This window comes from Dermacentor albipictus, chromosome 6 (genome assembly GCF_038994185.2).
Source record: "Dermacentor albipictus isolate Rhodes 1998 colony chromosome 6, USDA_Dalb.pri_finalv2, whole genome shotgun sequence".
Lineage (NCBI taxonomy): Eukaryota > Metazoa > Arthropoda > Arachnida > Ixodida > Ixodidae > Dermacentor > Dermacentor albipictus.
Window position 1 is genome coordinate 141,269,719 of NC_091826.1, and position 12,899 is coordinate 141,282,617.

A 12,899-nucleotide genomic window follows, 5' to 3' on the forward strand; every position below is an offset into this window, starting at 1 on the left:
ACTCCTGAAGAGCCGCGTGCATGCGAATGAGACAGAGACGGCAATGTGAACAGTGGCGCTGTGCGCTCGCCACTGATGAACATCGTGCCCAGGACGCTCAGCGCAAGCGCCAAGCACGGCAGGATGATGACAAACGTTGGGAAGCCAAAAACGCGGCCATGCAACCAAGATTCAATGTAATCAATCGTTTCAAGGGGAAGCTCTAAATTTAAGAAGAAATTTGTCAACACAAAATTTGGATTTAGCTGCTCTGTGTTTGACCGACTGTGTTTCCAGGTTAAGTGCATTTAGCCTGTCTTTGGTCCAGCCTTCGCATGTTCACGAAGTAGCGGTGCAAGCCAACTAGCAGGCCGTTGAAACGCCTTTGTCAAATAACTAGGTAAAGTGCATGTGAATGTCATCACGTAGATAAGTTCAAGCAATGTCGCAATGGGTAATCATTTAGGTGTCGTTCACAGCTTCGCTGTCCAACCACCTTCGCAGTGCGGATTTGAGCACAAGCTTCTTTTTCGTAGAATTTTGTTTTGAATACATTTGTGTCATTGATTTTTATAAAGTTATTTTCCATCAGAGCGTGCGACACTCTGATGACAAAGGACAAAATAGAAAAAAAAAACATTTGAACCAGTTACCTCTTTTGGCAGCTCTGTGTACTCGATGTCCCGTTCCAGGGAAACCATTATTTGAGTCATGCCTAGGAAGGTGACGCACAGCATCGCCATAGTCATAGGGATCTGTAACAGACAAAAGAGCACCAGGGATGAGGTGCTGCAAATGTTGAAAGGATTACTTTATGAAATGCGGTGTATAACTGATTTTTATTAAAAACGAATGCGTGGTGACGATCAAGTGTAAAAAAATTCAATGTCACAGAATTCTAACCAACAGCACTTGGCTCAATGCTCGAAACTAGCTCGGGCACGTTCGCGGGTGCCCTGTATGAAGAGGCACAGAGAAGCGGCAACGAATTATCATCTGCACAAGTGATAATGAGGGACCGCAGTATCACAAGGACGCAAGAAGGCCCAGGGCTTTTAGGAAGCTGCTAATTGTCGTAATAGGAAAGAGGATAACTAAATATAGCATTTAGTTATTATCAACCACCTAAACTGAACAATAATAACTTGACAGTCACGTTAGCATCGCGAAAGAGTTTGAAGGCAAAAGTCTGCGTGCCTACGAGGCATTCATTAGGTTACTTGACATCCTTATTTGAATGCGTTGTTACTTTCTATTATTTGTTTTCTCCCATCACTGGCGTGGGTTTGAGTGCCTTAATTAGCCGCACTTGAAAGAACTGTACCTTAACCAGCTTCGCCCTAATTAACCCCAATGGTCATAGGTTCGAGAGCCTGAATTACCTATATCCTAATAGAGCATGTCCTAATTAACAGCAAAGGTGGTGGGTTCGGTTCCCGTTAAAGGTGGTGGGTTCGAGTGCCTTAATTAAGTGAGCGGTAACACGAAAGGTCGCGGGTTCTGCTCCCACTAAAGGCCATGGTTCCGAATGCCTTAAATAACTGTAGCCTAATTAAGAATGCCCTAATTACATTCGCCTTAAGTAACACTAGAGGTCGTGGGTTCGACTGCCACGAAAGTCGTCGGTTCGAGCGCGTGAATTAGCTCTGTCTTAGTTAACTCAGAATTAGTTAAGGCACTCGCAACCGTGACCTATGTTAGCCACAGCCGCCATGTGGCATTGTGGCACCCTAAATACTTTCGTCTTAGGTACCCCCAAACGTCGTGGGTTCGACTCCCACCAGAGGTCATTGGTTCGATGGCCCTAATTTTATCTAAATTAACTTTACCGTATTAACACTAAATATCATGGGTACGACTCCCACCAAAGCTCGAGGGTTGGACCCCCAATTTTTATTCCACTGAACTTTGGGGCCATTGACTTTTTCAGACTGAAATTTTAGACCAGTGCGCCAACTAAGGCTTTCACCTGAATAATACAAATCTGCGGGGATTGATTTACTGAAGCTTTCAATGGTACTTGTGAAGAACTATGTTTATTTGGCCCGTATATTCAAGTAGAGATGATGTCACCCAAAGGGACGCATTTTGACTGGGATCTTCCCAGCTCCACATAAATTCGTTACACTCGATCGTTCGCATGCCCCGCATGACCACGACACAACGGCGATGGTGGAATGATGATGACGGCATGACGACAGTGGCACGACAAAACTGGAAACACTACGACGAAATGACGGGCATGGAACAGCGCGGCAGTGGCGTGGCGACAACGGGATGGTATTACAACGGCAGCGTGTCGATACTGGGACGAAGAGATACACAAAGCTCCAATGGCCATCTTCGAGCGTACCGGAATCTTGGAAGAACGCTAACATTATCCTAATTCATAAGAAAGGGGAGGCCAAACACTTGAAAAATTATCGACCGCTCAGCGTACTGTCCGCTGCCTACAAAGTATTTACTAAGGTAACAGCAAATAGAATGAGGAACACCTTAGACTTCCGTCAACCAGAGGACCAGGCAGGATTCCGTAAAGGCTTCTCAACGATAGACCATATTCACGCTATCAATCAGGTGATAGAGAAATGTGCGGAATATAACCAACCATTATATATAGCTTTCATTGATTACGAGAAAGCGTTCGATTCTGTTGAAACCTCAGCAGTCATGGAGGCATTACGGAATCAGTATGTAGAGGAGCCGTATGTAAAAATACTGAAAGATATCTATAGCGGCTCCACAGCCACCGTAGTCCTCCATAAAGCAAGCAACAAAATCCCAATAAAGAAAGGCGTCAGGCAGGGAGATACGATCTCTCCAATGCTATTCACAGCGTGTTTCCGGGAGGTATTCAGATTGGGATTGGGAAGAATTGGGGATAAAAGGTAATGGAGAATACCTTAGTAACTTGCGATTCGCTGATGATAATGCCTTGCTTAGTAACTCAGGTTACCACTTGCAATGCATGCTCACTGACCTGGAGAGGCAAATCAGAAGAGTAGGTCTAAAAATTAATCTGCAGAAAACTAAAGTAATGTTTCATAGTCTCGGAAGAGAAAAGCAGTTTGCGATAGTTGGCGAGGCACTGGAAGTGGTAAGGGAATACAACTACTTAGGACAGGTAGTGACCGCAGATCCGGATCATGAGACTCAAATACTGGTAGGTATGGTAGCGCTGCTGGCACGATGAGCTCAAACCCGTTTGTTTTTGCCATACAGATCGCCGCCCTACTGCTCACACCAGCCGGGTACGAAGGAAAAGGCAAGGGTGTGAAAACAAACTCGACCTATCTTCCAGGGTATCTTGGATCCCAAGTGCCTACCGCGCCATTCTATCGGGATAAGCCCGATCTACAGCACCATTACAGTGCAACAACAACGCTGGATGACGTCACGGACTTCAGCGCCACCACAGCGAGGCTATGGGCACCACCGACCATAAAAGGAGGCGACAGACTGCGACGGACCACTGGGCATGGTAGCGCTGCTGGCACGATGAGCTCAAACCCGTTTGTTTTTGCCATACAGGTGAGCAAACGTTTTGGGAAATGCCTAAAATCCAATGAATTGTGCCTAATTGTGCTGCCATGCCCAAGGCTGCTTTCAAATTTGTCACGTGACTTTTGCGTGCATGTTTCTAAATTACTGCTTATAGCAGGGGATGTGGAAAGTAACCCTGGGCCTGATTATGATCAATTTTCCAAGCAGGTAAAACAAATTTCAGACGACATTCGTGTTATTAAGGAAGAACGTCTAACATCCATCGACTTAAAACTTGACAGCCTAAGCAATCTGGGGATCTGGCGCCGACATGGCCACCAGAAACTTACGCCTACTGTTTATGCAGATGACGTACGCTGCTTACGTGTTCGCCAACTTGACGTGTCCCCTGAGCGCCGAGAGCGCCGGATTGACCGACAGCAGTACGGCCCTTCGCTTTCTGGATGGACGCGGAGCGCTGATCACGACACCTTTCGACTTTGACGGCACCTGCCCGACTCTTCGCTTCTCGGATCCACAAGGCACACTGGACACCACAGCGACACCTATGGTTGAACAACTCGTCTGCTGGCAACAGGGGCCAGCCCCGGACAGAAAACTACATAAGCAGCTGCCTCGCTATGCCACTCCGGGATCTGGCGCCGACATGGCCACCAGAAACTTACGCCTACTGTTTATGCAGATGACGTACGCTGCTTACGTGTTCGCCAACTTGACGTGTCCCCTGAGCGCCGAGAGCGCCGGATTGACCGACAGCAGTACGGCCCTTCGCTTTCCGGATGGACGCGGAGCGCTGATCACGACACCTTTCGACTTTGACGGCACCTGCCCGACTCTTCGCTTCTCGGATCCACAAGGCACACTGGACACCACAGCGACACCTATGGTTGAACAACTCGTCTGCTGGCAACAGGGGTCAGCCCCGGACAGAAAACTACATAAGCAGCTGCCTCGCTATGCCACTCCGGGATCTGGCGCCGACATGGCCACCAGAAACTTACGCCTACTGTTTATGCAGGTTAGTTACTCCTACCGTTTCGTGAATGGCAAGCCATTTAAAAAATCGGCGTCAGATCCCATTGCATGCTTACGGTTCGCTGCAAGCAAACTGTGTTATTTTGGGTTAAGTTGCATTTTTAGCCCTGGTTGTCTGTCTAAGATTTACTTACTGCTCTCTGGAGATGTAGAACAAAATCCAGGACCCCTTTCTACTGAACAAGAACATCAAATGTTTCAAGCTATTATGAAAATTCCATTGATGATGCAAGGGCGGTCCGAGATACTAGATGAGATCCGCTGCCTTCGAGCTAATCAGCAAGCAATGGAACAAAAGATAAACGATTTGAGTGTCAAAGTTCAACTCGCTGAGGAAACCGCATCACGCGTCACATCACTGCATGCCACGATAGAAAGGATTTCATGTCGTGTTGACTCGGCCACTTCTGCACTTGCCTCAATGCGTGATAGCCAAGACGACCTAGAAAATAGGTCTCGACGGAATAACTTGATTTTTTTCGGCCTTCCCGACACCGCGAAGGAAACATGGGCTGAATCAGAAGAAAAGATTACGTCCTTCTGTGCAGAGAAATTAAATGTGTCACTTGAACTACAATCTATGGAGAGAGCACATAGAATAGGGCGGTACTCTGAGCACAAGAAAAGACCATTAATAGTAAAATTCATATCATTTAAAGAAAGACAACGCGTCCTTGAGGCCGCCTCAAGACTAAAGGGAACAGGATTTGGCATTAGTGAAGACTACTCTAAGAAGGTTTGCTTTGAGCGCAAGAAGTTGCTTCAGTTTGCTAAATCACGTGGCAGTGATTTCAAGCTTATCTTCAATAAGCTCAAAATAGGTAAAAAGACATACAAGTACAATGCTGATTCCGATAACGTAATCGAGTTAGACGGATAGCCATCACAGTTCGCTACATCTCAGAAGACGGCTCACAACCTGAATTTCATTGTCGTGAATTGACGAAGTCTAAAAAACAAAAAACATGAGTTTGAATCTCTTTTGGAATCGACAAAACCACATGTAGTCATTGGCACAGAGTCATGGCTAGATAGTTCAGTCTACAACAGCGAACTATTTCCGTCAGACTACACTGTTTACAGAAAAGACCGCAACTGCCACGGTGGTGGCGTTTTTGTTTTGATCCACAGCAGTCTCAGCAGCACTCCCATCAACATAGAAAGCTGCCTTTGCGAAACGGTCTGGTGTAGGGTGATGCTCGCAAACGGCCACTCTGTAGCAATCGGATCGTTCTACAGGCCCCCAAACTGCAGGTCACCGAAGCCTTTGTTTCAAATTAATGACATCATGCTCTCGTTAAACACGACATATATTATTCTTGGTGGCGACTTTAGCTTTCCCCATAATAAATGGGAAAACTTTCAACCGCAAAACAATTCCTCGTCTCTTATTTCCACAGCATTTTGCGAGCTGATAAAAGCCAACTCTCTGTTCCAGTTTGTTGAGCGCTCAACAAGGTTAGGATCAGCTAATGAAAGCATAATTGATCTGTTCATCTGTAACGATCGAGATCTTGTGTCCAGCGTCACCGTAATTCCCGGTATAAGCGACCACGAAGTCGTTACTGCAAAACTAACGTGTACTGCTATGCGCCGAAAAAGCCCACCGCCACGGAAGGTGTTCTTTTATAATAAAGCAGATTACTCATCGCTATCTCTGGAACTTGACGGCTTTCTACCTGAATTTCGTCGACACACCTCAAACATCGACGTTAATTCTGCCTGGTGTTTGTTTAAAGCTAAGCTATTGTCATTAGTTCAAGTTTACGTCCCATCACGCATTGTATCGTCCCGACGGCAATCTGATAAGCCATGGATGAACCGCAACCTTCGATCAGTTATTAACAGGAGGCACCGATTATGTCGCAAATATTGCACATGCCCGGATTCCGACACGTATCTTAAGATGAAAGACCTAAGCAAGACTATCAACAAAGAGATGAGGAACGCTGAGGCTACATACCTGCGCACATTAGGTGATAAAATAAAATCTAATCCGAAAGATCTCTGGAAGTATGTCAAAAGTAAAGGGAACAACAAAGTAACTGTGCCTGATACTATAGATGACGTAAATTACGGTGATGACGTAACCAGCAAAACTGAGCACTTCAATCACTACTTCCAATCAATATTTTCCGGCACTGCTGCTATTGTGAAAGACTTGCCAATTCCTACCGACTTCGAACAAATGGAAAACATAGAAATAACAGAACAGGGAGTTGCTTCACTGCTCAAGAACGTTAAAGTTAGCTCCGCATCTGGTCCTGACCACATTCCAAACTATGTCTTAAAGAACTGTGCTGCATCTGTCGCCCCATTTTTAGTAATTCTTTTTCAGGCATCTATCGAAGAGGGGTCCCTGCCTAAAGATTGGAAAAGTGGTAACGTAGTACCTGTATTCAAAGGCGGCGACAAGACAAAGACAAAAAATTACAGACCTATTTCACTAATTAGCGTCTCATGTAAGCTACTAGAGCATATAATTTATACCAACTTAATGAGTCACTTACAGAGCAACGGATTCTTTTGCCCCACGCAACATGGGTTTCGCCGGGGATTCTCATGTGACACTCAGCTAATCGAGTTCACCCATGATATCGCATCATCAATAAATAACGGACACCAGGTCGACTGCGTATTTCTGGATTTTCAGAAAGCTTTTGATTCTGTTGCACATAACCTTCTACTCATAAAATTGTCTGCCATCAAAATTCCAGCATCACTGATGAAATGGCTTGAGGCGTATCTTACTGGTAGAAAGCAGCGTGTTGTGCTTGAAGGACTGACCTCATCAGAGACTGCAGTCTTATCGGGCGTTCCACAGGGGTCCGTCTTGGGCCCACTGTTATTTCTAATATTTATAAATGACATAGGAACGCATCTTTCCAGTCACATACGCCTGTATGCTGATGATTGTTGCATATATCGCACCATTACGTCCCCTGCCGATTCATGTATCTTACAAAATGACCTTCTAACAGTGTCCACGTGGTGCGACAGCTGGAGCATGAAATTAAACTCTGCCAAGTGCAATGTCATTCGCTTCACTAACAAGAGGGTACCACTTGCTAAAGATTACTTTCTAAACAGTGAACCATTGATCGAGGTAAATAGTTACAAGTACTTAGGCGTTGTCTTTAAATATAATCTTTCTTGGAATGACCATATAGAGAGCGTGGCGTTAAAGGCTAGTCGTATGTTACATTTTCTAAAACGTAATTTCTGGAGAGCCCCCCATAAGGTAAAGGAAACGCTTTATTTAACAAACGTTCGTCCGATGTTAGAGTACGGCAGCTCTGCCTGGGACCCAGAGACAAACACAGCCATTAACCAACTGGAACGAATACAAAAACGCGCCGCCCGGTTCGTTACTGCCAACTATGATTTCACTCAGAGCTCATCACAAATACGTGTTAACTTGGGATGGCCACTTCTCGAGAACCGACGGAAATATTTGCGGCTTAAACTTTTCTTCAATATTTACACAGGCAAGACTGGTTTGTGCAGGGACACATACATAAAGAACCCAAGCTACATATCGCCTAGAACAGATCATTCGCTAAAGGTGCAAGAGTACAAATGCCGTATCAACCTGTATAAGCATTCCTTCTTTCCAAAAACTGTACATGATTGGAATAAACTGCCGCTCGAAATTGTTACAGCAACGCCATCTGTGTTCGTAACTTTGTTGTCGAAACATTTATATCTTTAGTTCTAAAATGTGTTTCGCTTCGGACAGAATAGGAGATTAACCTTTCCTGTCCGCGGCTTTTTGCCTTACTCGCTGTTCTTTTTTTTCATTACATTATTCTAATTATAATTATTATTAATATTATCATTGCGTCGTATTATGTACTAAAGTGTATTTATATTGTATTTCATAATAACCTCTAGTGTAATGTTGTGTTAAGTACTGTGTTTTCAATATCAATATTTTGTTGTATTGTGTATTAGATCTATCCTTTTGTAACATCAATCATCTGTATTTCCATCATTTGTATACTCCTTCCCCCTACTCTAATGCCCAACATTGGGCGCTGTAGGTATGTAAGTAAATAAATAAATAAATAAATAAATCTCGATACCAAGGTTTCTACATGCATGGAACAAATTAATAGCCTCCAGAAAGCACTAATATCGCTTGAACTAAAAGTGGACGGTCTTGAAAATCGCTCAAGAAGATCAAATCGAATTGTTCACGGTCTTCCCGAGGAAGCTAAGGAAAACGATGGCTCACTTGAACACAAAGTGCACGAAAAAATTCTTAAAAGTGTCCTCGAAGTCGAGGATGTAACGATTGAAAGGATTCACAGAGTGGGCAGGCCAGCATCTAAAAAAACCAGACCAGTTATCTTGAAGCTCCTGGACTACCGCGACAAAACACAAATCCTAAGCAACTGTTATAAGCTCAAGGGGAGCAGTTTTTCAATCGGCGAAGATTTTTCATGGCGTGTAAGAAACATCCGGAAGAAACTGTGGAACTACGCGAAAGCTAGAAAAGAATCTGTGGACAAGGTATCGCTGTCCTACGACAAATTGCGTATCAATGATGACCTCTACCAATGGGATGACGAAACAAATGATGTGGCCCTAATCCAAACGCATTCAGCCATCTCGAGCAAAAAAAAAACAGGAAGCAGAAACGCAAACAACGCGCACTCGGCGCAACGCGCCACGTCAGAAATACCTTTCTGCAATATTAACGCGCGTAGCATACTAAAGAAAACTGACTTCCTTGAGGCATTACTTCTTGGTATCGAACAAGATTTTGTTGCTCTAACTGAGACTTGGCTAACTATCAATATCAGGGATGCTGAAATCACACCACCAAACTACGTAATCGTATGGAAAGACCGATTAACACGTGGTGGCAGCGTCGCCTTATTGATTAAAAAGGACATCCCTTATATCGTATTACCTGATGTCACAGGAGTGGAAGGAATTTTTTGTAAACTAGCATTTTCTACATGCAATATTGTCGTCGGCTGTATTTATCGTAGTCCCTCATGTGAGGTTGAAGTGATGGAAAGACTGTGTTTGTATACGCAAAATAACGTTTTGGGGGCCAGACTAATACTTCCAGGGGATTTTAACTTGCCTGATGTGAACTGGCAAACATTTGAACACCACTCACCAAGTGCTGATATGCTTTTCGAACTTATGCTTTCACTGAATCTTAGCCAAATCGTAACAGAGCCCACACGTGTTCAAGGAACCACTTCCAACACACTTGATTTAGTTTTTTTGAGCCATCATTTTCCGTTAGAGCAAACGCCCCTTGAACTCATTAATGGCATGTCTGATCATAAGATTACTTTATGTGCTGTACCTGCTCATAATACATTTTCTTCCCAACCACGCAACACTTACCCGGACATCAGTAGAGCAGACGATACGAGTAATATTGACTACTTATCTAGCGAATTTACCGCCTTTGAAGAACTTTCAATACGTTCCACTACAAACATCGAAACATTGTGGCATGGTTTCAAAAAAATTATGTTTCATTGTATTTCTAAGTATGTACCTTCTAAAGTTAAAAAAAACAGAAAGCACAATCCCTGGATCTCACGTGACATCATTCATGCCAAACGTAAAGTCAAACGTCTGAAAAAATCAACGAAACTAGCACCTAAACCTTCATCTCGAAGTAATCTTACTCTGGCTATCCAAGACATGAAATCTAAAATAAAGACAGCGAAGTCAAACTTTTACACAAACACACTTCAAGGATTTCTAAGAAATTCACCAAGCAAATTCTGGAACTACCTTAATCCTAAGGCATCAAGTGATCCCCAAGTGTCGCCCGAAACTAGCAAACAAAGCGCTAATTCACTAAATAACTACTTTTCTTCTATCTTCACATCTGACGATGGGAAACTACCCCAAATTGAGATCACCGTTAACAGCGCACTAAGCCCCCTAACCGTCACGGAGGCCGGAGTACTGAACCTTCTCCTAAACCTGGACACAAAAAAAGGGCCAGGCCCGGATAAAATACCCAACGCTTTCTTGAAACGGTACGCAGAATGGATGACGAGGTACCTTTGTATATTATTTAACAAATCATTATCATCATCTGTTCTTCCACAGGATTGGAAATCCGCAAACGTTGTCCCAATACATAAGTCAGGCTGCAAAGATGACCCGTCCAACTTTCGGCCGATTTCGCTTACGAGTACCGTGTGCAAACTTCTAGAACACATCATACTAAAACATATAACCGTTTTCTTAGACAAGGAGAGTATCATATCACCATATCAAAATGGCTTTCGCAGAGGCCTTTCTACAATCACTCAACTACTGGAACTAACCCACGACATATCATTTAATTTCGACCAACACAGACAAACAGACCTCATCCTACTCGATTTCTCGAAGGCGTTTGATCGGGTATCACACAAAAAGCTCATAAGGAAACTTGAGGCTACATTAGGTACAGGCCCCATAATTGACTGGATTTGCGACTATCTTACTAGCCGTACCCACTTTGCGGAAGTGAATGGTCAGATTTCCCAGACAGCCCGGGTAACATCGGGAGCCCCCCAAGGAAGCGTTCTGGCTCCCGTTTTATTTCTAATTTTTAATAATGACCAACCCTCAAAAATCACAGGAAACATTAGGCTGTTTGCAGATGACTGCATCCTTTATTGAAATATTAACTCTTGAAAGCTGTGTCTAACTTGTGTGCCCACTGGCAGATGACCATCAATACTAAGAAATCTGCTGTTCTTTCAATCACCAGAAAAAAAAATAACTCGATCTTTACGTATACCGTTAACAACGTGCCACTAATACGAGTTCATGAACACAAGTACCTCGGATTAACGTTAACACATGACTTCAGATGGAACTCCCATATAAATAATGTCACAGCAACTGCAATCAAACGCCTTTTCTTTCTTGGAAGGCACCTCAGACTAGCACCACCCGATACAAAACTTCTGGCTTACAAAACTTTCGTCAGATCAGTCCTTGAGTACGCAAATGTTATCTGGTTTGCACACACTAAACAACTAATTAAAAAACTAGAAGGTGTAGAAAGGAAAGCTCTACGGTATATATACAATAAACATAAATTAACAGACTCGCCCACCGAACTACTTAACAAAGCCGGAATCCTAACAGTACAAAACCGAGCTGTACTAGCCCGTTCTAAACGTATGTACCAGCTTTTACATAACAAGCTTAATATTGATACCTCTAGATATATCTCCAGAAATGAAACACGGCCGACGCGGCATAAAAACACACAAACACTCAATGAGCATTCTTTTCATACCGATTGCTTTAAGAATTCCTTCTTTTCTTTAGCGATAAGAGAGTGGAATAAACTTAGTGAATCCATTAGTAACAGCTCCTCACTAGATACATTTGCTAATTCAGTGGAAGAACACCTCCTTGCCTTACAGCTCTGGCACATAGCCAGGTTTGTCACCGATCTTCATAGCCTAACACTTTAATCTATGAGTGTGCCATTTGTATGATGCATCATACGCATGACTGCATCCTGTTTGTCATGTTCATTAGGTATTGTATATCACATGTACTTTCACGTGTTTTTTTTCCCTTTTTCTTGTTTGGTTTCTTGTTTTCTTAGATTCTTCCTTGTTATAGTATATTGTGCCCAAATATTGCATTTGTGATGAACTACTTATTTCTTTTGTTTAGTGAAACCAAAACCTTTGCAATAACACACTCATGATTGTATAATCTAATTATATTCTTTGTTCGCAAACACTACCCTATGTACTTGCCCTTCCTGTTATAATCCCATGAGGGATTGACAGTATGTGAAAATAAATAAATAAATAAATAACCATAAGAATAAGAATCGGCTGAAATACGTTTGGCAGGCATTCTCAGATCATGAACAGCAGGTTGCCATTATCCCTCAAGATACATGGGTATAACAGCTGTGTCTTACCAGTACTCATGTACGGGGCAGAAACCTCGAGGCTTACGAAACGGGGTCTACTTAAATGGAGGACGATGCAACGGGCTACGGAAAGAAGAATGATAGGTGTAACGTTAAGAGATAAGAAAAGAGCAGATTGTGTGAGGGAACAAACGCGAGTTAATGACATCTTAGTTGAAATCAAGAAAAGGAAATGGGCATGGGCAGGACTGGTAATGAGGAGGGAAGATAACTGATTGTCATTAAGGGTTACGAACTGGATTCCAAGGAACTGGAGCAGGGGATGGCAGAAAGTTAGGTGGGTGGATGAGATTATGAAATTTGCAGGGACAACATGGCCACAATTAGTGCATGACCGGGGTTGTTGGAGAAGTATGGGAAAGGCCTTTGCCCTGCAGTGGGCGTAACCAGACTGATGATGATGAGGATGATAAAATTGCCATGGCACGACCAGACTAAAATT

General features: G+C 43.4%; 1 protein-coding gene across 5 annotated transcripts in view; it reads right to left on the reverse strand.

Moving 5' to 3' along the window:
• The window catches only part of LOC139061385 (ATP-binding cassette sub-family C member 2-like), a 223,154-nt gene that overhangs the window by 163,715 nt on the left and 46,540 nt on the right, over window positions 1–12,899 (reverse strand). For 2 of the 5 annotated variants that reach the window (XM_070541368.1, XM_070541367.1), the window contains exon 2: window positions 633–734. In XM_070541368.1, the coding sequence (XP_070397469.1) occupies window positions 633–734 (102 nt within the window). Of the gene's footprint in view, window positions 1–632; window positions 735–3,838; window positions 4,048–4,183; window positions 4,437–12,899 lie in introns of those variants that run through there. The other 3 variants (XM_070541369.1, XM_070541371.1, XM_070541370.1) reach the window with 3 other exon arrangements.